Genomic DNA, 21,276 nt, shown 5'->3' on the forward strand with positions numbered 1-21,276 from the left:
CAAGGCCATGATTGTATGTGGTCTTTACATACCGAAGAATCCTCCTTACGGCCTGCCAATGTGTAGTTTTTGGAGAATGCATGAACTGACATACCTGGTTCACAGCATAAGAAAGGTATGGTCTCGTGATTGTCAAGTATTGTAGGGCACCCACAATACTCCGGTACATCTCTGGATTGTTGTGTGGCTCACCATCATATGCACTAAGTTTGTGACCACTAAGAACTGGAGTAGAAATTGGTTTGACATCCAAAAAATTTGTACGTTTCAGCAAATCCAATGCATACTTTGCTTGATTGAGATGCATTTGTTGACCAAAATAATTAACTTTGACCCCCAAAAAATAATGGAGAGGACCTAAGTCCTTCATTGAGAATAAAGTACCCAATTTCTTGATCAATCTCGACATATGGCAAGGACTATTTCCTGTCAACAGGATGTCATCCACATAAATCAATAAAATCAAATAGACCCCACGGTGATTGAAAACAAATAAACTGTAATCACAAGTTGACCCGTGAAACCCTAATTGTTGAAGAAGAAACTCTGAAAATCGATGGAACCACGCTCTAGGGGCTTGTTTCAAGCCATAGATGTTGCGTTGTAATTTACACACATGATTAGGATACTGCTGATCAACAAAGCCAGTAGGTTGCCGCATATATACATCCTCCTGTAAAAAGCCATGCAAAAAAGCATTTTGTACATCCAGTTGTCTTATGTGTCACCTTTTTGAAATTGCTAAACTGAGAACAAGTCGAATAGTGCTGTGCTTGACCACATGACTAAAGGTCTCTGTGTAATCAATACCAGACTGTTGATGAAATCCATTGGCAACTAACCTGGCCTTGTGCCTCTCCACCGAGCCATCTGCCCTTTTTTGATCTTGAACACCCATTTATTTGGCAACAGATTCATATTAGGATGATAAGGAACAAGTTTCCACGTACCACAACGTTGCAATGCATTAAACTCTTGGACCATGGCATCTCGCCATGCTTTAGTCTTGACTACCTGACTATAGCACGTGGGTTCAACAAAAGAAAAATCAGTAGAAACATGCAATGCATATTTAGGATTAGGTTTTAGTATTCCTGACTGCGAACGAGTTGTCATGCATTGCAATGGCTCAGAGGTCTGACTTATCTGAGTATGGGCATGATCTGAAGATGGTATGGGCGGATGTAGGGGTGGTTCAAAAACTTCTGCTTGCTCATTTAAATTAGGATGAGTGGAGATAGGGTTAGGTGAAGATAAGGTAAGTGGCGGGTTTGTAGGTAGTGATAGGTTTGGACTTTGTGGAGGGTTGGTCAATGCAGTGGCAGCGGGAATTGATTGAGGCAAGGTCACTAAGTTATGGGATGAAGACAGTGAGTTGGTGGAAGATATTAAAATAGTAAAAGTGAACAAAAGATCAGGGGATGTAGCAATACCTATTTGATCAACGTTTTCCAGTGGAGATGTGAGTTCCTTAAATGGAAATGAGTCCTCATTGAATAGAACATGGCGAGACAAATATATTCGCCTCGTGGACAAGTCCAAACATTTGGACCCTTGATGGTTCAGTGAGTATCCTAGAAATACACACGGTTTTGACTTGGGTTGAAGTTTATTTTGGGAATAAGGCACAAGCCAAGGAAAACACTTACAACCAAATACCTTAAACGTCTCATATTTGGGAAATTTGCCAAATAATTTTTCATATGGTGATTTATAGGACAAAATCCGAGTTGGCAGCCTGTTGATTAAATAAGTTGCTGTTAAACAAGCATCAGGCCAATATTTGTTTGAAATATGAGAATGAGAAAGCATGACAATACCAGTTTCGACAATGTGTCGATGTTTTCTTTTTGCAATACCATTTTGCTCAGGATGTTTGGGACATGAAAATCTTTGAGAAATTCCATGTTGTGCAAGAAAATTTTGAAAAACACGACTCTTATACTCTCCTCCTTCATCACACTGAAAACTTTTAATGGAAGTATTGAACAGATTTTCCACTTTAGATTTAAATGCGACAAATATTTCAAACACTTCAGACTTATTTTTAATGGGAAAGATCCAAGAGTATCGAGAATAGTCATCCACAAACAAGACATAATATTTAAAACCTTCATGTGAAACAACTGGAGAACACCAAACATCCGAATGTAAAATTTGCAAAGGAAATTGGGAAACAGACTCAGAAGCACTAAAGGGGAGTTTAGTACTCTTTCCTAATGGACATGATTGACAAAACATTGCATCAGAAGTACCATGAATTGGTACTCGCTTATTTGAAATTAAATACTTAATAATAGACGATGAAGGGTGACCAAGGCGTGAATGCCATTTTTGGGCCGAGACTCGGATGCCTACACACACTGAAATAGGGTAATTGAACTGTCCACCGCCACCAGAAAATGGATATAAGCCATTCTTACATCTCCTGTGGAAAAGCGTCTTCCGGGTCTTGAGGTCCTTAACAAGAAAAAAATGAGGAAAGATGATTAAATAACAATTATTATCTAGGGTAAACCTATGGGCAGAAATAATATTGGTGGAGGTAGTGGGACATCTTAGAATATTTTGTAATTCAAATGAGCAAGACGGAGTTTGAATTGTATTTGAACCAAGATGAGAGATAGAGAGACTAGTATCATTACCTACACCACCAACATTTTCATTACCATTATACTCTTTTGGATTGATCAAATTTTGAAGATCTAGAGTGACATGTGCATTAGCACCCGTGTCAAGCAACCACTGTCCATTAGATTGCTTGTTGATGGTGACCGGTGATGTTGCCATAGCAGTAAGTCTCTTGGCTGGAATGCGCCCTTCATATGCTACATTCATTCTTTGATAACAATCTAGGGCAGGATGCCCTTGTTTTCCACATATTTGACAAGTAAGTCTTTCACCTGTAGCCGTGAACTTCTCACCATTGCAAGCCGAGTTTAGTCGTTGATTATTACTGCGAGGAAAGAAACCTCGCTGGTTGGCAGCACCACCACCACGTGCAGACGGAGACACACCACGTCCATTACCTCGAAGTCGCCACCACGACCTCTGGTAGTCACAAATGCATTTTTTGGTGGCTCTCGTCTTTTCTAACACTTCTCGATTCATTCTCCTAATTGATTTTTCTTCGGTGCCTACCAACACAGATCGTAATTCACTGTTGAATTGTATTCAAAGGCTAAAAAACAAATGAACAGTGACCATTAAATTTGGTCTAACGGCTCAAAAACATCGGCTCTCAATGCCTGTAGGTAACGAAGAAAAATTGCAACGAAGGAGATTATCACAAACCTTATTTGGCTTTCACACACTTTTTCTTTATTTTTGACCTTTGGATTGCATAAAACAAACTGAAACAATATACTTAATAACAAAGATGTGTGGCAAGCTAAAAATGTGTTTATTAATTCCCAAATCACAAATCTCCAACACATCATCCACCATCCCCGAATCACTCAAATATTCTACCTCACTCTCTTTAAAATTGACTCCTAGGTGCGTAATCAACAAGAAATGATTTTTACGCTCAATTTTTCATTCTACACACAAGGAAAATGATTAAAAATAAAAAAGTACCACACATTTATATTATCACTTGCACCATCTTTCTAGTAGATATGAGACTCATATGCATTGACGGATCCTAAAAGACAAAAAGTACCCCAAAATTACAAAGAAAAATAGCTAAGAGTAGAAAGTATCCCAACGTTATGGTTGTTTGGCCTTTAGTGAAGACGAGGGTTTGTAGTCTTTTCCACAACTTATTTTCTGTATTAAATAGATTGTTTAGGAAAGAAAATTATATTGACAGGCGTGTCACAGCAAAAAAATACGTGTCGTATTGGGGAGTTCGAGTTTTGAGGAGCAAAGCAAACTAGCAAAGATCCCAGAAATATGACTTCACTGCTACAGAATTTTCACACGAAATTAAACGTACAAGAGTTCCAATTAGAACCAACTACAGGATCCTCAAATTATAATTTCACTGCTACAGAATCGTTCATATACGCCGAAAATTATTGATCCGAAACAAAGATAACACTCCTAAAACTCACTATGTGAAACCTTCGCAAGAATGGCATTGATGCAACGGAAAGGACAAGTTAATACAATTAAAATGCAGAGCCGGTGCCCTTGGTTCTTCCAAGCATCATTTCTTTAGCTTCGTTAATTTTGGATGCAAGGTAATGACTACCCCCTGCATCCGGATGGTTAGCAACCATCACCCTCCGATGTGCTTCCCGGATTTTGTCTTTAGGAGTAGTCTCCCTGAGAAAAATACAAAATATATATACACGAACATCACGTATAGAGGATATAAGCAAAAGGATAATAAAACAGTATCCCACAGCTTGCACTTTTTCTCAGTCTTACAGCTCAAGACTTGCTGTAATTGAGCAGGACCAAGTGTGCATGGGTTGAGCTCATGTCAGGCGTAAAAGTTTGAAATTTTGACGAAAATATGAACTTCTGAGCACAATATCAAGACTTGGAAAATTCACTGTATAACACAGCTTAAGCTACTGAAAACCGACAATAGGAAACATGCCAGCACTAGTTGAGCTTCCTGTCATTTACGCCAATGAAGAAATCTCTTGTGAAAATCAAAGGACCTAGAACAGATAACCAATTTTGTACTAGGCACCCACAAGCTCTCCAAAATTATAATTGAGCAGAACCTAAAATATTGGATGCTACTCAGCTAACCTCAAGGCTCAGGTATATACAGGGTTAAAACCACGGCTACGGTTAAAAGATCAGTGACAGGACGAACATTTTGACACATATATGCCTAAAGAAAAAAAAAAGTAACAAATTTCGCAATTCTAAATAACCCAACTTTGGCTGCAAAGAAGGGTGAAAGGAATGAACCACAGCCTGCTGGCACATATTTGCTGCTGATCTAAGGTTAATTTTGTAATTCTAAGTAACAGACGAAACATTCCTGTAGGGCTTTGATTAGATTGGTAAGGAGGGCACCCCAGGTATGTTATAGAAAGGGAAGGCAGAGGTAGTACTTTGAATGGTGAAAGACTAGGCTTAAGGATAGAGTTCCCTTCTTGATCTGGGTCAGAGGTTCCTCTTCCTGAGCCTCTTTCTTTGCATGTTCCCAAAGCGCAATTCTTGGGCCCCTTTTTCTTTGCTCTTCCGGAACTGGTGCAGAAATTGATGGGCCTCGGTCCTTTGCTACCCAATTGTTTGGTAAACAGGAGCAATTCAAACAATGTAAAGAAGCCAGGGCCAAGGTTCTGAAAGAAGCAAGGAATACCAATAGGTACAATACGAAATAAAAAGACCCGGCTTCCACAACTACAACTAAGGGAGGAACTGCTAATTACATAGTGGGTTCTAAAATAAGCAATAAGCTCCTTCGAACATGCTTAAGGATTAACCAGTCCAACTACCAAATAGACCTAGCCTCATCCATTTATTAATTTCTATATATGTAAGGCAGTAGAGCTGCAATTGCTTGAAAAACTCCACACCCGAATAATAGACTCATATTTGAGGAAACATTAGCAACAGGAACATTTCGAAGAAATTTTTTTGCAATCATCGCCATAATGTACATTAACCTGTCGCAATATAGTTTCCATGACTCAAATACAACATAGATTCATATATATTTCAAGAAGGGGCCAGTTGGTGGTACCTCACTCCAAGTATGAGAGCAGCTTCCCTTCTGGTCATGGTAGATTGAAAACCACCCTCATAGAATTTCCGCAGTCTAGCTGTCGGTGGTCTTGCTTTGAACGCTTGCCAAGCCTGAATGCTATACCTACCAGCATATGCAGCAGCAGCTACAGCAATTCCTCCTACCAATGGCGTGACCTGTTGCAAATCTTATACATAAGCTTCACCGGTAGCGTGTGCAGCAATGTCACAAGCAAAAAAAAAAATAAAAAAGAAAACTATTTTGCAACTAGGGGCGGTTAACTCATCCTCGAAAAACAGAGTACATAGCTGTGAAATCAAACATAAAGGCTCAACTGTACAATCTTCTGTTGTTATATTCCGAGTTACACAAAGCATAAAATTCCCTACTCAAATATGGACAGTACCACACCTAAATTCTAACAATCAAAACGAGAAAAAAAAAAAAAAAAAAAAACAAGAGACAGCGTTCAATGATCAACACCCACGATCCATAAAGATTAAAATTCTTAAAACTCCTCGCTCATTAGGCAATAAAAAAGCAAATAATCTGAAAAAATAAACTTATTTTTCAAATGTAGACAAAAGATTCTAAATTTTTCAGCTCCCAAGCTTTTTCATCTGAATCCGAAGGTGTGTGTAGCCCTAATTACATCGAGAACAGACGCTAAACCCTTGCTTGGAATCACCCAGATAATCCCAATCTACAAATTACTTCCCTTTCGGATATGAAGAAATTTAGATTCGCATATCGAAACAAATATATACATAGAAAGATTGAGGATATTGGGAAGAGGACTCACCATTTGTGCAGCTCTTTCGAGATCGGAGAAACAGTTCCGTTAGGGCTCGGGCAAGCGCTAGGGTTTATGGTCTTTTCCTTCCGGGAGGTATTTCTTCGCAAAAAAAAAAAAAAAAAAACTTAATGTTTTCGTGTTTGTTTGGCGGTTAAATAAACGTAAATATCTAATTACAAAACGAGAAGGCCGCCAACAACCACAAGCCGAGCACTTGTAGAAGAAGCCAAAGGAAACTACTTGCCGTAAAAGAAAAGGACTTTTGTTTTGTTTTGTTTTGGCTTTTTTTTTTTTTTTTTTTGTATTTTAATATTTTGATTGGGTGATTTTTATTTTAGTATCCTCAAGAATCGTAAAATTTGTATTTTGATATCTTAAAAAATTTTCGTCTCAATTTCATACTTAAAGTTTGATTTTTATGACAGTTTAATACTTTCGTTAGGTTTTCAGTTAAGTTATTCGTTAAGTGATGACGTGACATAACTTTGGCCATCACAGTTTTCATATGAATGTGAAATTGTCTAGTAAATCCAAGTCATTGGGTGATACTTCTTATTAGCAAATATGAGGCCCAAAGTTATGTCACATTATCACTTAGCGAAAAATTTAGTAGAAAACCTAACAGATGTATAAAACCATCATAAAAATCAAAGTTATTGAGACGAAAAAAACCAAGGGCGATGAAGTGAATATTTTCACTATATTTGAGGGTAATAAAGTAAAAATAACTCAATTTTTATTTTATAAACATGAAGGTTTTTTTTATTATTAATATAAATGCGAAGGTTATAAATAATAACTTGGGCTACAAAATCATTTTGTTATTTTGAATCTCTAATAATGCTATTAATTGTCGAATATTGAACGGTTATAAAAGGCATGTACGAGATTGCTTGGAAAAATTTAGAAATGTTTTATGTTTCATAGAAGCGTTTTTGGTGAAGCACTTATTAGACGCTGCTTCAAAAAGCTTTTTCGGGAAGCACACATGCTTTTCTTTTTCAATTCACTCTGTATCACTCCTTCGGTTTTCTAAGATATATGAAATTAAAAAAAATGCGAGTCTTCTTTTAAAGTTTGTCTTAAAATTAGGAAACTAATCAACTGGGGCCTAGGTGATCCGATTCCCGTTCCTTACTACTATCTCCGAGTTTTTCGATTCCTTCACTCTCAATTTTATTGTCATATGCACGTGTCATCCAGATGTCATTTGGATATCCGGATTGGGACGTGTCAATTTTCTTTTCCAACTCTAATCATCAGCATAAACATATGATCAAACACATCACACCCAGTTGTCACTTATTAGTGGCATGAACTAGTCTAACAATAATCCATAAATTAAATGCATAATATATAAATTTTAATTTTAATCACCAATTCGAGGAAACAAGAAATTCAACACAACAATATCAGTCTTTTAAGAAATGGGTTCTGACAATGGCAAGGACCCGGATAAGAGATGTAATTATATCAGATACAAATAAACAAATATGAATAAATAACAACAAATTGCCCCATTGCTTGCATCACAAGCAAACTCCTGGGACTCAATTTTACCCCACACCAACAACTTTTCAGGAATAACAAATTAAAGAAATTAAACAATTCACAGATGCAATAAACCTTTATTTCTTTCTTTACTTTTTGGTCCATGAAACAGCTTTTCTTCCACTCTTCTTCTCTGTGCTGGAAATAATTAGCTTTCCACTCCAATATTGGTCGTTTTGTTTTCTGTAATTATACTGCTGTCAACCCTTGGTGGACCAGAATGCCGTCTTGGTCGAGCGGGTGAGGCTGGGAATGACAGCCGTTTCTTAGCTGACTCAGGCGGCGAGTCCTTCTCGGTGATCCCATTCTTCTCTGCTGGGCTCTGCAGCCTGGACTTAGCTCTTGCGGATTTAGTTGGTACCATGTAACTCGGAACTGCTGGAGAACTATCTAGGCTTTCGTCATCCCTCACTGAGGAGCCAGCAATGCTGTGCCTCCTAAACTGAGTTGATTGGACACTCACCATGCTTTTCGTGTCATCATCCGGCCCCCTACTTCCCCTTGGGCTTGCTGCTGGCTTTAACTTTCGAGCTACTTTCGAAGCTGGCCTGGAAGGAGTTGAAGGGGACCGGAACCCAGGATGGCTTGGCTTTTCACTGGCTATTGGGGATTGCTTGTCGGAATTCAGGAGGTAGCGAGCATAGGACTTATTAATTTCTCCAGCAGACATGCTGCGACTTGCACTCTTTACAGATGCATGGTCGTCTTGCATGTCTTTATCCGTCATGCCACGACTCTCCCAAGGCCGGGCAGCCATCCACCTTTCCAACCAGCTCCATCCCCAGGTGGGATTGCTTGGATCCATGAACATAGGGTTTACAGATTTTGTAGTATTCTTCCCATTTTTCTGTAGAGTGATCAAGAGGTTAGACCAAGAATGAGGCCCATTCAAGATTCAGGAAAACACAGACCATGTACTTTATATTCGCTACATGTATTTATTACATGTTTTATATCACACACACAACAGGACACGACCAATCAAACCACCCGCAGAAAAGGAAACTATGCAAAAGGAAACCAAGTTACTTTTTTTTTTTTTGTCAAACCAAAACCTAACCGTTGATGTTACAGACCTTAATGTAGCTCGGGTAGCTGCATTTATAAACTACCTCTATGTCACCTAATTTTACATGCACCATAACACTGGTGACCAAGCTTACACCTTTTAACTCCAAGTATAGAAACCGTGTGATAAAAGTAAAATTGACAACCTTGTTAACAATTATGAAAAGAAACAAGAAGTCAACAGGAGTAACTTCTCCTGAATATCGGGGAATTGCTTAGAATGATATGTGCGGTACTAAGTTTCAGGCTTGGATGAAAAAACCTAAAGGATAGCAAGGCTCATAACAATTCAAATAGCATAGTAACAAAATTAGTTGAATACATAGGCTACTCCTCCCTCATCTTTTCAATTCATTTATGTTATGTAAAAGAATAGATTTAGGATACCTGATGAGAAAATGCATAAGCAAGTGCTCTTTCCCTTCTCATCGTTGCCTCATGTTTGCTTAATAGGTTAGCTTCAACTTGCTCCTTCGACTGTATGCTATCATCCCATTCATCCCCGAGCTGTATCAATTTTCAAAATGCGTTAACCGCTGAGATTCATCTAGATGAAAAGTTCCCTCAATTAAACTACAAATATAGAGCTGTTTGGGAATTTTTGATTTGATTTCAACCTTTGTAACTGTCCCATTTGACTTGGATGGGTCAACAACGCAATAATTCTAACTTGCATTTCTCGCACCAGCTCGAGAAAAAACTTTGAACCCATAGTGTTTAGTTTATTCACAAAAGAAAGGTTTGGAAATTGAGTTCAAATAAAAATCTAGCCAATAGGACTTGTCTCTTAAACAGCTCGTAGGATTTACAAATAATATGGAAATGAATTGAGAAATCCAAAGGAAAACAGGTTAGACTTTGTAACACACTGTAATTAGTAGTAAAGATTATAACACACTAAGAGTGATAAAACAGACCCGCAAAGTTTCAAGCTCTTTTGCATGTTTCAGTAGGAGTTGCCTTTGCAGAGCCTGATTCTCTTCTAACATCCTAATCCTCCTTGAACGTATCTGAGATTGCACACGAGATAGAGTCTGCATGCATCGGAGGGTATTTGTGGCTTGCCGTTTCACAACAGACCCCTCTATCAATGATTTCAGCCTAACCAGCCCTCTTAAAGCCCTCAATGCCCTTCTTGCCTGATGAGTTCAGAAATTAACTCAGGTTAATTTCAAAATATCAGGTTAAATTTTAGCATCCATTTGTAAACTTATGAACGCTGGCATCAAAGATATCAAAGACCAAAACATAAAGTTCTATAAGCAATACCAAGTATCCTCGAAATGCGGTTTGAATTTTGATAGCTGCCACTTCCTCCCTTGATTTTCCAGCATAATGAGTAATTGTGGGAAGTCTGACGACCTCCACAGCCGCTTGAGTCGGAGGAGCCAGAGAAACCACAGGCTCAGCCACTGCAGTGGTGGAGACTGTGGTGGTGACTGGAACAGAGTAGGCATCACTATTCTGCTCATTCTCCGCATTGGTTAATTTCACCTCTTCTCGTGGCGGAAGAGGTGGCAATATAGTGGATGGTTGATAAGAGGTAGACTCGAATTCCGGGTACTTTTGCTTCCCAAACCATTTCTTTTTCGATTTATCTGATCTCTGGAAAAAAAAAGTTACAAAAAACATCAGAGACTGGTAATGGAATATACAATAAAATACAATGTTAAGAGGAATTCGAATATCATCAAACCTGTTCTTTCTTCTCCTTGGAATCAGGGCTCAGAGCTTTCTTTACTGAAGAAAACCAACCTTTCTTCCCCATCTCCTTAACATTCCTCGAACTAATCCCTGTGAAAAACAAGTCAAACTTCACTTCCAAATTTCAATTGCATAGAATTATGACTGCATCTAATTCTACATATTATAAAATGTACAAGGCACATCCTTCAAAATCAGCATTTTAATGACCGAAAAAATTATCGAACGAAATATAGGGAAACAAAAAAGGAAAGACAAATCAGCTAGATAATTAACTTTCCATGGCAACTTACAAGTTTTCTGCTAAATGCCAGTAAATTTAAGCAATCAAAGATGAAAACTATTTACCATCATCCAGTTCAACTAGCAACTGGGTAGCTTCAAAAGAAAAAATGGAAGAACACCCAGATGCGAAGATTGCCTATTTTTATCCAAAAAGAAAATTCACCACAATTATAAAGTCCAACTAGTAACTGGGTTATCTTCCAAATCAAATTTGCCACCCAGATGTTAAAAATTGCTTCTTTATCCACAATTAGTAACCCAAATGCCAACGAAAAATCAACATTCAACAGCACCACATAGTGAATTCAAAATAACAAAAAGCTACAATGGGGGTGGTGTTTCCAAATTAACGAGCAAATCAGAGCATTACCCTGTAAACAAAAGTGGCAGATCTCAAATGGTAACTTCAAAGAGATTGGCCCTCCTCTTTCTCCTCTCCTCACTATTTTCCCACCAACCAAACAGAAAGTATTGCAAGAGCTTGAAGGGTACGAGCAACAGCCAATAGGGCTCCACCTGCCCTCCTGTCTTTCCCTTTGTAAAGGGCAAAGAAAAGCAAAAAAATCAGATCTTGACAAGGAAAATTTGAAGGATGGGGAAGAAGAATATGATATGAGGAAGACCAGCTGGGTTCTGCTAGTGTGGGTCCCTTTTTTCTCGGGTTGGCCAATCTGGGCCCAAGGATTTAAGAAATGGATTTTAATCTTGGCGTGTGTATGGACCAGATGCTCTGCCCTCCGACACTTCCCTTTCATTGATTGGTCCCTCACGGTAACGTCCCTTGACGGGAAATGGATCTCTTTTAGATTCCTTCCATCAAATCCTCTCATCAACTAATTCGATTCTTTAAAATTTGATCAAACGATTATAAATAGGAGTCTACTTTAAAGTTATAATAACTTTAATCATTAAATCAAATTTCAAGAATCTGAATTAATTGATATAAATGATTTGGGGGAAGAGATCCGAAGAAGATCCCTTCCCCCTAACGGTAACGTTTAAGTATCCTACTGTACGTAAATTTGACTCCCGTCACCGTTAGTTTAGTTCCCTCGCAAACAATATTTATCGTCATGGTCTATACAAAAATATAAATCATTGTCAATTACTCGTGATAAAAAAGAATGTTGGGTGAAAATTAATAAAAAGAAATATGAACCAAAAACATAAGAGAATGTTGGGTGGAAATTAGTCGAACTTTCGTTGTGTGTGTATATATGCTCTACCGCTAAGGTTATCTAGTTTTCTTGCAAGGAGAATATTGTCATTAAACTATTATTAGTAAAGTCAGAAGATTTAGGAACTTAAACTTAATTAAACATGTTACATGCAAATGGATGCGTTTAATTTTATCAAGTTATAATTTTTTTTTCATTAAATTTGATTGCTAACCTTTCACATTTTGTTGCCACATATAAAATAGGAAATAAGATTAACGTCCGTACCAAATTGTGGTTGCATGGTGAACGTCTCATGTGTTATTAGCAAACGCTAATTAAGATTTGAGAATGTTAATTGTGTTTGGTTTGCGCTTTTTTTTTATTATTATTTTTTCATTTTTTACAAACGATATTATCTACACTAATAGGAAGAATGTGGACTTCATCTCACAATAGACTAGTAATAATATGGTTTAAATTCACTTTACCACTGTACCGTATTGATATGTGGCTAGTTTGCATTTTAATTGTTAGGAATTGGTTTTTGATATTTCTTAATAATATTAGGAGTGGGTATAGCGTACTTCTTTAAACAGATTTATAAGTTAAGAGTCCAAAACTCTTACCCTAAATGAGTAATCTTCGTGTTTAAAACTCATAACTAATAAATTATTGAAGCAGGTTTAAGATTGGACCCCCATTTGGTTTTGATTTAATTAATTTGACTTAAAAAGTGAACTGTTCGTTAGCAACCCAACATGTTCATCATGCTGTATAACGCGTTTTAGGAAGAGCATCCAAATGCCTTGCATGTCTACTTTCAATTAAGCTGAACTAAAGTTGTAGTTGATTAGTATTGCGCAACAATATTATTTCTTTTCATCAGGATATTTTAAGTTTGACTTATGTAAACGACGAGCTTGAAATTAATTTGTTATGCTGACTTATCATGTTGCTTATCAAAAATCACCCACCGTTTTATGTAAAATGTTATTTTAATATCAAACATTCTTTGCTATCCCTAAGAGTACCAGAAAATTGTTGGTTCGACTTGGGTTGTCGATTTTTCGTCTATGTGGAATGGGGATTTTTACTCAAGTGAGTGTGTTTGATCTTGTTGCTGGACTACTATTTTGTGATCTTCAATTAGAGAATTGTAATCTAATTGGGACTTTGCGAACTTCTTTTTTTTTTTTTTTTTTGGGAAATTGATCAAAATATTAACCAGAGAAACCCACACAGGCAGAAAGCCAACAAAGGCAAACAAAGAGATCAACCAACTAGGAGAGAGACATAGGGTACAAACAAACACACAAGACCTTGGAGTCAACCCAATATCTCAACATCAAAAGACTAGTTCGACGGGCAGGGAAGGCTATCATTGTTGAGAATGCCCACAAGTGAAGATGGGAGTCTTTCAACCCAAACGGTATCGCACATCTCCGCGCCAGAATGAGATGCCACATAGTCCGCCTCACAGTTAGCTAATCTTGGGACCCAAGACCAGTCGCAAGCATGGAAGGAATTCCTCAACGCACGGATGCGGGATAAGATGAGGAATGCCTCCCAGCTGCAATCATTAATTTGGCCATTTAGGCAAGACACCACCTCTAACGAGTCAGATTCGATGATAATATCAGAGAAACCCTGCTGCAAGGCCAACATGCACCCTTCGAGGACCGCTGAGGCTTCTACCAAACACACATTTGGGGCCCAAACCTCCTTGCGACTGATCGCAATGCAGCAACCCTCTGAGTTTCTTACTACAATACTTGCAAATCCACCGGTCCGACCACCCACAAGGCCCTTCGTCCACGATGCGTCAACATTAATCTTTAGCTTATTCACAGGAGGAGGAGTCCAATTAGATGGCGAACACGGAGACCTTTTGCAAGGTAGGAGAAGAAGGGCCAACTTGGAATGGGCAGCCAAGAAGGAGGTAATTGCAACTCCCGTTGCATGGATAGTTTGAGAAGAGGATAGGGTTACCCCATTACAGCGAGCCTTCCAAATGTTCCAGCATGTAAAAGCAATTATGGACAAAGATTTCATCCGTTCCTCCACGGAGCCAAGATCTGAACCCAAAAAACCCATAAGCCAGGCCTGCAGAGATGTTATGGACATGCAAAGTAAACCCTTTTAACGGCCCACCAAACCAAACCAAACCAAACACTTTTAACGCACATGCAAAGTAACAGAAGGTGTTCCATTAACTCCTCATGGGAATTACATAACGGGCATAATGGTGAAAAGGCACACCGCCTAACAAATAGACCTAGTCTTATGGCAAGCCCCTTCCTAAGGGCCCTCCATATAAAATATTGAATTTTGGGGGGAGGGGGGAGGGGACCTCTATACTTCATATACATTTCCACACCCTTGATTCAACAACATTAGCTGCCAATAGAAGATAAGATCGAGCTCTAGCATTACGATCATGCAGCCACCTGTAGCCAAACTTGACCGAGTACCTACCTCTACGATCAGCAGCCCACACGAGCATGTCACACCTAGTGGGGTCACCAATAAGTGTATCCAGAATGGTTGCATGCTCCTTTAGAGAGAGTAGCTTAATAATAGGATACACCTATCGGTGACGCCACTAGGTGTAACAGGCTCGTGTGGGTTGTTGAAGTCCCCAATAATTGAAGAAACAACAAGTATGTTATCTGTTGAAGTCCCCAACAAAGGAGTGAGGTGCCCCGTTGGTAAGGTAGGAATCCATTTATCCACCCATACCTTAGTTTGTGCCCCGCCCATAATTTGCCAATAAAAACTTTGGAGCAACAAGTCCCAGCCTGCAAAGATACTTGACCAGGCCCACGAAGCTCTCCCACCTCTCTTGGCTTCCCCAAAAGACCCATTAGGAAAGTACCAGCCCTTAATAACTCTAGCCCATAGAGAATTAGGCTCATGGATTAGACGCCGACACTGCTTGCCAAGAAAGGCCATGTTAAATTCTTTCAAATTTCGAAAGCCCAAACCTCCATCAATCTTAGCCTTACCCATAATTTCCCAGCTAACCCAATGAATCCACCATTCCCTTTTTTCTGACCCCACCAGAACCTTGCAATAACGGCATTAATATCATTGCATACAGAGTCCGAAAAGAGGAAAACATTCATTGGTTAGGTAGGGACGGCATGGGCTACCGATTTAATAAGAACCTCCACGTGGCAAACACTCATAGCAACCCTTTGAGTTTCTTACTACAATACCTCCATTTTTCCCTCATTTCCTTCATTTTTCTCCCCTTGATTCGTCCGTGTCCCTCCTTTTTCTCCCCTTTCTTTTCCATCACAGCCATCCATTTCTTTATTCATTTTCATCTCAGCCACACACGTGGCAAAGCTTTTGTTCTAGAAAATCTATATTCTTCTAAATGAGGGCATAATTATAAAAATGTCTCTAACTTTAAACATTAATAACTTTTTCGTTATAACTCCATTTCAAGAACGGTTTGTAGCTACGCGTTCGTGAGATCAAGCTCTATTCAAATATATAAATTGTGACCTCAAATGGTCTACGGATTTTAAATAATTAACTTACAAACTCCAAACTTCGTAACCAGTTTAATTTAAAACTGATCTCAAATAAATTAATATAATCTCTTGAAAAGTAACATGAAATCTCAATAATACAATTACGTGAATTATAATAATTTCCCAATTCCATCTTCATAACTGCAAATCGATTTATTTTCGATTTTCTCCACATATTCATAATTATGAATATCCAATTCATATATTTAAATTTTCCAGGGTATTACAAGTTTAATTTAAAACTCAATTCAAATAAATTAATATAAATTCTTGAAAAATAATATAAAATCTCACTAATACAAATACGTAAATTATAATAATTTTCAGTAACAAAATTTTATAATTCCTCAATTAAATTTTCATAATCATAAATCGATTTATTTTCAATTTTCTCCACATATTCATAATTATGAATATTCTATTTCATATATTTAAATTTTCAGAGTATTACATGCATGGCTGAATACATAGACAACTTAAGACCATTACAAGTCTCCTTATGCTCAGCAAGCTATTTTAGATCCAATTTTATGGTTATCTCTACCAGAATCAAACTTGGACACATGGAAGCTAGTACTCCATCTTTTAGCGCCTCGGTAGTTTGCTTCACGAAATTATCAGGATTAGACGAGTGTCTCATCTTTCTAGCAAGTGTTGATATGTCATCATTGTGACATATAGAGTACCTTACTCACTCCGGAACAGATCGACGGAATTAGTTGGCATATTCAATGTTCTAGAGAGGTAGAAAATATGATCTCACATTTGCCATAACTATGTCTTTAGAATGCCTTAGATGTGTAGTTAGAGAAGATCACATTATCTCGTCCGGAATGAAGTCAGCATTATTAAGGCTAGTTGGGTTATTCAGGGGATATTGTTCCTACCCTATATGACCTGGTGATAGTTGAAGAATTTTCATTTTGACATTAAGTGCTTGGCGTAGAGTACATGTCGTGACGACTCTAAGAGATGCTGTTTGGGCGTTAATTCGCAGTGAAAAACACTTGGTGTTGTAAACAAGAATGGTTGAGGCGAATATTAAGCGACCTAGACAAGTGGAGTCAGTAGTTAATGCTTGACATCAATATTGAAGCGTGTATAGACTCGATAACCATCATTTCCAATAGTTTGTTAGGTCGCTTCGTTTCATGTGCTCGCCATGATTAGTCTTGGTGACATGTTTGCTTGAAGTGGTGGAGCGTGCACCCAATCCAATCCATCGATTGTGGTTTGGAAAATGACATGTGCCCCACGATCTTTGTTCCTCAAACGATACTTGGCTCATGAACAAGTCTTTTTTGAAATCACACATAAAAGCCCTTTCCTTTCTTTCTTGTTCTCTTTCTCTTTCTGCTCTCAATCTCTAACTAGAACTTTTGGCATTTTTTCTTTCTCGATTTTCTTCCTAAAATTCCCAGAATTTTTCTTCATTCATCCAAATTTTTCTACCCTTAATCAGATTCGATTGAATCTCCAAACTCCAAAGCCTTGACTATTTCCAAAACTCCACCCAAAACTGTCATCGTCTCAAGCAACTATAAGTGCATCTCTATTATTGACACATATAATGGGGGATGAAGCAGCACTTCAAAGGTTCATGGAGGCGCACAAGGAAGTTCTGGGTGGTTGAAGCATTCGATTAGAGCGTTAGGGCTCTAGTATTTACGACAAACTGCCAGAATCAGAAATTTCGGAGCAATCTTACATTAGGATTCACAAATGGTACTTGAGCCTTGGGTTGAAGTTCCTAATAAACGGGTTTGTGAATAAGGTTTTGATTCACTACAACCTTACCCCGTTAATCCTATGCCAATTGCATATAAGGTCCTGAGTGGGTTTAAGAGACTCAAATCAATTTTACAAAACTAGCATAGGACTCTTATAATTTCGAGCTTTGTACTTCCTTAAGCCGATCCTTGCGAGCTATAGGTATTTCTTCTAGAGTCGTACTGTGGGCAAATGGAATCGTTATTGGGTCAAGAATTTTCCCACTAAGGACAAGCATTATGATTTGAATATCTTGGTGGTTTTTAGGGCATGGGAAAGAGATATCCCTGGCCATCGAGTCAAGTTGACCCTGACTAAGTCAGTAACCACTCAAGATCCGGTAGATAAAGTTAGAGTCATTTGGCCTCACCTTATTGATAAGGCATATTTAGTGATCCCAAGGTGCACAATGATTGGCAATGTATAGTCCACCTTGATAGGGATAGGCTCGGCGATTTGGTGGAGGTGACTAAGAAGTATTTTGAGGTAGAAATGTCGGAGATGATCAGGGACTACTCTCGAGTGAAAACAATAAAACCTTTTGAGCCCAAGACAGGCAAAAGGAAAAGTCCGTGCCAGTAAATTGTAGGGTGGAAAAGAAGAAGGCCATATTGAAGATGGTGGAAATTTTCAAAGTTGCTAATGTTTTTGAGATATCAATGAAGTTAAAGTCAATTAAGCATGTTGAGAGACTTGAGCAAGTGGTTTCTACAACTAATGAAGTCAAGGCTCAGGATGAGCGTACAGAGAAGGAAAGACCCATCATCAAGAAGAGGATTCGTCATTGAAGTGCTAGTTGAGTAGTGACTGCGGAAGTTGAGCTCGAGGCTAAGAAGCCATTTGTAGCGGAGACGAAGGGACTTCAGTGTGGTTCCACTCCACCTTCACAAAAAAAAATTGGATGTGGAGGACTTCGCAGAAGCTGCTAAAGATACTTCTAGAGATACAACCAAGGGTAATGTTAAAGATGTTCTGAATGATGCTAAGAGTGTTGATGTAGATGTAGATGGTGCTAAGAAAGATGTTGTGGATAGTGTTGAGGGTGGCATCGGCAGAATGGTTAAAGATGATGCCCCGTTAGAGCATAAGGGGATATAAATGGTCGAAGAGGGCGAACAAATTGAGGAACCAACCAGAGAATCCCAAATTTGTGAATATAGCACAGAGTATTTTGGAGGTATCCACTTTGTGCCCCGCCAACATGCCTAACGACGAAGTTCATTGTTGTCACGCTACACTTGGAAAGGCTCCGAATTTGGTCTTGGAGCCCATTTTTGGAAAAAAAACGTGTTGGCAGTGGACGTGAGTGGGCTGGACAACTTCACATTGCCTTTACAGTGATTAAGGTAGCCTACCTTCCTGGAGATCTAGCTTTAGCAAGGGATTAGAGGACCTACCTTTCTTGGGCTACATGGGCCGTTACTTGGTAAGAGTGTGTGTCTGACAACTTTCCTGTGAAAGTTCCTAGAATCAAAGTGCCTTGGCTTGTCTTAAATTTGTAGGGAAATCTGTTCACTAAAGCAGAAAATGAGGAACTACGGAGCAAGATTCGGGAGTTGAAACAAACTATCGCTAAGCTTGAGAAAAATAATTCCTCCCTTACTGCCGAACAAGATCGCATTGGCAATGCCTTCTTGGCTAAGGAGTCTCGAGTTCGAGTGCTGGAGGCTCGCCTTGGGCATATCTAAGTTCAAAGCAAAGGTTGGGAATCGAAGGTGAGCTCGTTTGACTCCGTTCCAGATGGAAGAATCAAAGTCGGATTCATGAAAAAGAGATGGAGTTGCTTGCTTCTACGAAGAGGATGAGAGAGTTGGAGAGTCTAGGTGTTACAAATCTAATTTAAAATGGAACAATGATTCTAAAGGTTATGAATATATAAGAGGAAAAGTACTTATGAGAGCCTTCATAGGTTAGACACATTGCTAGGAGGAAGGTTGTTCCAACAATTTTTGGTAGATTATTATGCAACACTTTGAGAAGATCAATTGGATTACATTAGAAAAAAGATAAAAAAAAAAAAAAATTGAGAAGTGAGGTTTATAAAAGTATATATGACACAATTTCAAGGGGAGCTAATGATGCCAATAATGTAGGATAAAAAGAGATATTGCCTAGCTCATATATTGGACGCCCTACATAAATTACCAATGTGATCGCTCCGCCTCCCACTAGGTTCAGAAAATCAAAAACGAAGATGACATGTTATAAGACTACTGTAAAGTGTGTATTATAGTGTGAAAATGTACCGCTAAGTTCAAAGTTTTGTTATTAATAGTAAAAAGCTTGAGCTAGGTGACACACCCCGACCGAGATCAGGGCGTGCTGGCCGCCACGCGGAGGTGATGTAACCATGTGCACGTGCGGAAGCTAATCAAAATAGTAATACAAATAGTACGAATAAATAAAAACTAGCATACAAAGTAATAAAAACAAGTGCTAGTGTAAGTGAGACACAAGTTCAGAGCGTAAGCTTACAGCAGTCCAAAAGAAAATGATACGACAATAGTACACCCGAAGGTGACCCTACGCTGGTGAGCGTCTGTCAGAAGTGCCGGGAAAGCCCTCTGGGAAACCACCAAACCTGCTAAACGACTAGAACCTGGAGGGGCGCAAAACAAAAGCGTGAGTGGGCAAAAACAAAGCTTTTCGAAAACCATTTCATAAACAAGATTCTAACCCCTCGCCGTAAAACCTGTATACTTCCCAGAAAATAAACATATATACGTATATACAGATATGCCAATCATGCTCAAGAATATGCCATGTCGGAACCTCAGAATGAAATGCAAGTGCTCAGGTAAAAAAATCATATCAATAACATATAATCTGGCAGCCGGAGTCACCTAACGTGACCTGTACGGCTGCATGTAGAGCTCAAATCTCAATATCAATACTAAACCTGCCCACGAGTCGGAACCACCTAAAGTCGTCTGTACGACAGGTCTGGGTGTAAAACATATAAACGCTCTAGTGCTACGATCACGTGAAGGCTGTGCGAATAATCGCGGGTCACCTACGAGTCGGAACCACCTAATGTGGTCTGTACGACAAGATTGTGCACCTAACTTGGATCCAAGCTGAGCGTGTGGTGCGGGAGGTGAACATCATGTGAAGGAATGTGCCCTACACTGGGCGGGAGCACTAACACCGGGGGTGCAGGTTATGAGCTCTCTAAGCATCTCAAACCACTACTGAAATATAAACATGAATAACACTTATCTGGCACTTACCTGTGCGTCCACAGCACCCAATATGCATATGTATATATATGCAACTAATAATGTACTAACAATGCACAACCAACGATAATATAATGCATGACATATGGCAAACAATAATTCAAATCAATTTCTGGGAAAATATAAGTATATAGGTATATACGGAAAACCAAAAGCCCACTCACTGGTAAGTGGAAGGGTCGTAGCCCCCTGCCTCGAGTGACCACGCTCGTCCTCGGGATACGTATCACCTATATGCGAAACAACTACAAAAACGTTAATTTTAAAGCACATAACCTACCTTTCGTAATAACTTCTCATACATTGCTCAAATTGGACAAATGAATATACCAACGTGCTCTACACAACCTCAGGATCACACCCAAATTTTTAGAAAAAATTTCCACTGCCGCACGCGCCCCCACGCGCTGGCCAAGGCACAGCCACACGCGCCGGCCACGCGCAGGCACGTGCCTGGCACGCTAACGGCGTCAACTGACGCCGTAAGGAATATTCCATCAGT

At 38.9% G+C, this 21,276-nt stretch overlaps 2 protein-coding genes across 2 annotated transcripts; both read right to left on the reverse strand.

Annotated features, from left to right (window-relative positions):
- Positions 1-2,083: 2,083 nt before the first annotated feature.
- Positions 2,084-6,616, reverse strand: LOC137745959 (mitochondrial import inner membrane translocase subunit TIM14-3). Its single transcript, XM_068485990.2, has 4 exons — positions 6,462-6,616; positions 5,657-5,835; positions 2,646-4,272; positions 2,084-2,460 (listed from the first exon to the last, which is right to left on the reverse strand). The coding sequence occupies exons 1-3, from the start codon at positions 6,462-6,464 to the stop codon at positions 4,116-4,118; spliced, it is 339 nt and encodes a 112-aa protein (XP_068342091.2). The 5' UTR covers positions 6,465-6,616; the 3' UTR covers positions 2,084-2,460; positions 2,646-4,115.
- A 1,236-nt stretch (positions 6,617-7,852) lies between these two features.
- LOC137744978 (protein IQ-DOMAIN 2) lies at positions 7,853-11,736 on the reverse strand. Its single transcript, XM_068484816.2, has 6 exons — positions 11,434-11,736; positions 10,771-10,868; positions 10,344-10,679; positions 9,992-10,213; positions 9,462-9,581; positions 7,853-8,853 (listed from the first exon to the last, which is right to left on the reverse strand). Exons 2-6 carry the CDS (start codon positions 10,840-10,842, stop codon positions 8,155-8,157), a joined length of 1,449 nt encoding a protein of 482 aa, XP_068340917.1. The 5' UTR covers positions 10,843-10,868; positions 11,434-11,736; the 3' UTR covers positions 7,853-8,154.
- Positions 11,737-21,276: the final 9,540 nt, after the last annotated feature.

This window comes from Pyrus communis, chromosome 12, assembly GCF_041283825.1.
Source record: "Pyrus communis isolate YQ-2024b chromosome 12, ASM4128382v1, whole genome shotgun sequence".
Lineage (NCBI taxonomy): Eukaryota > Viridiplantae > Streptophyta > Magnoliopsida > Rosales > Rosaceae > Pyrus > Pyrus communis.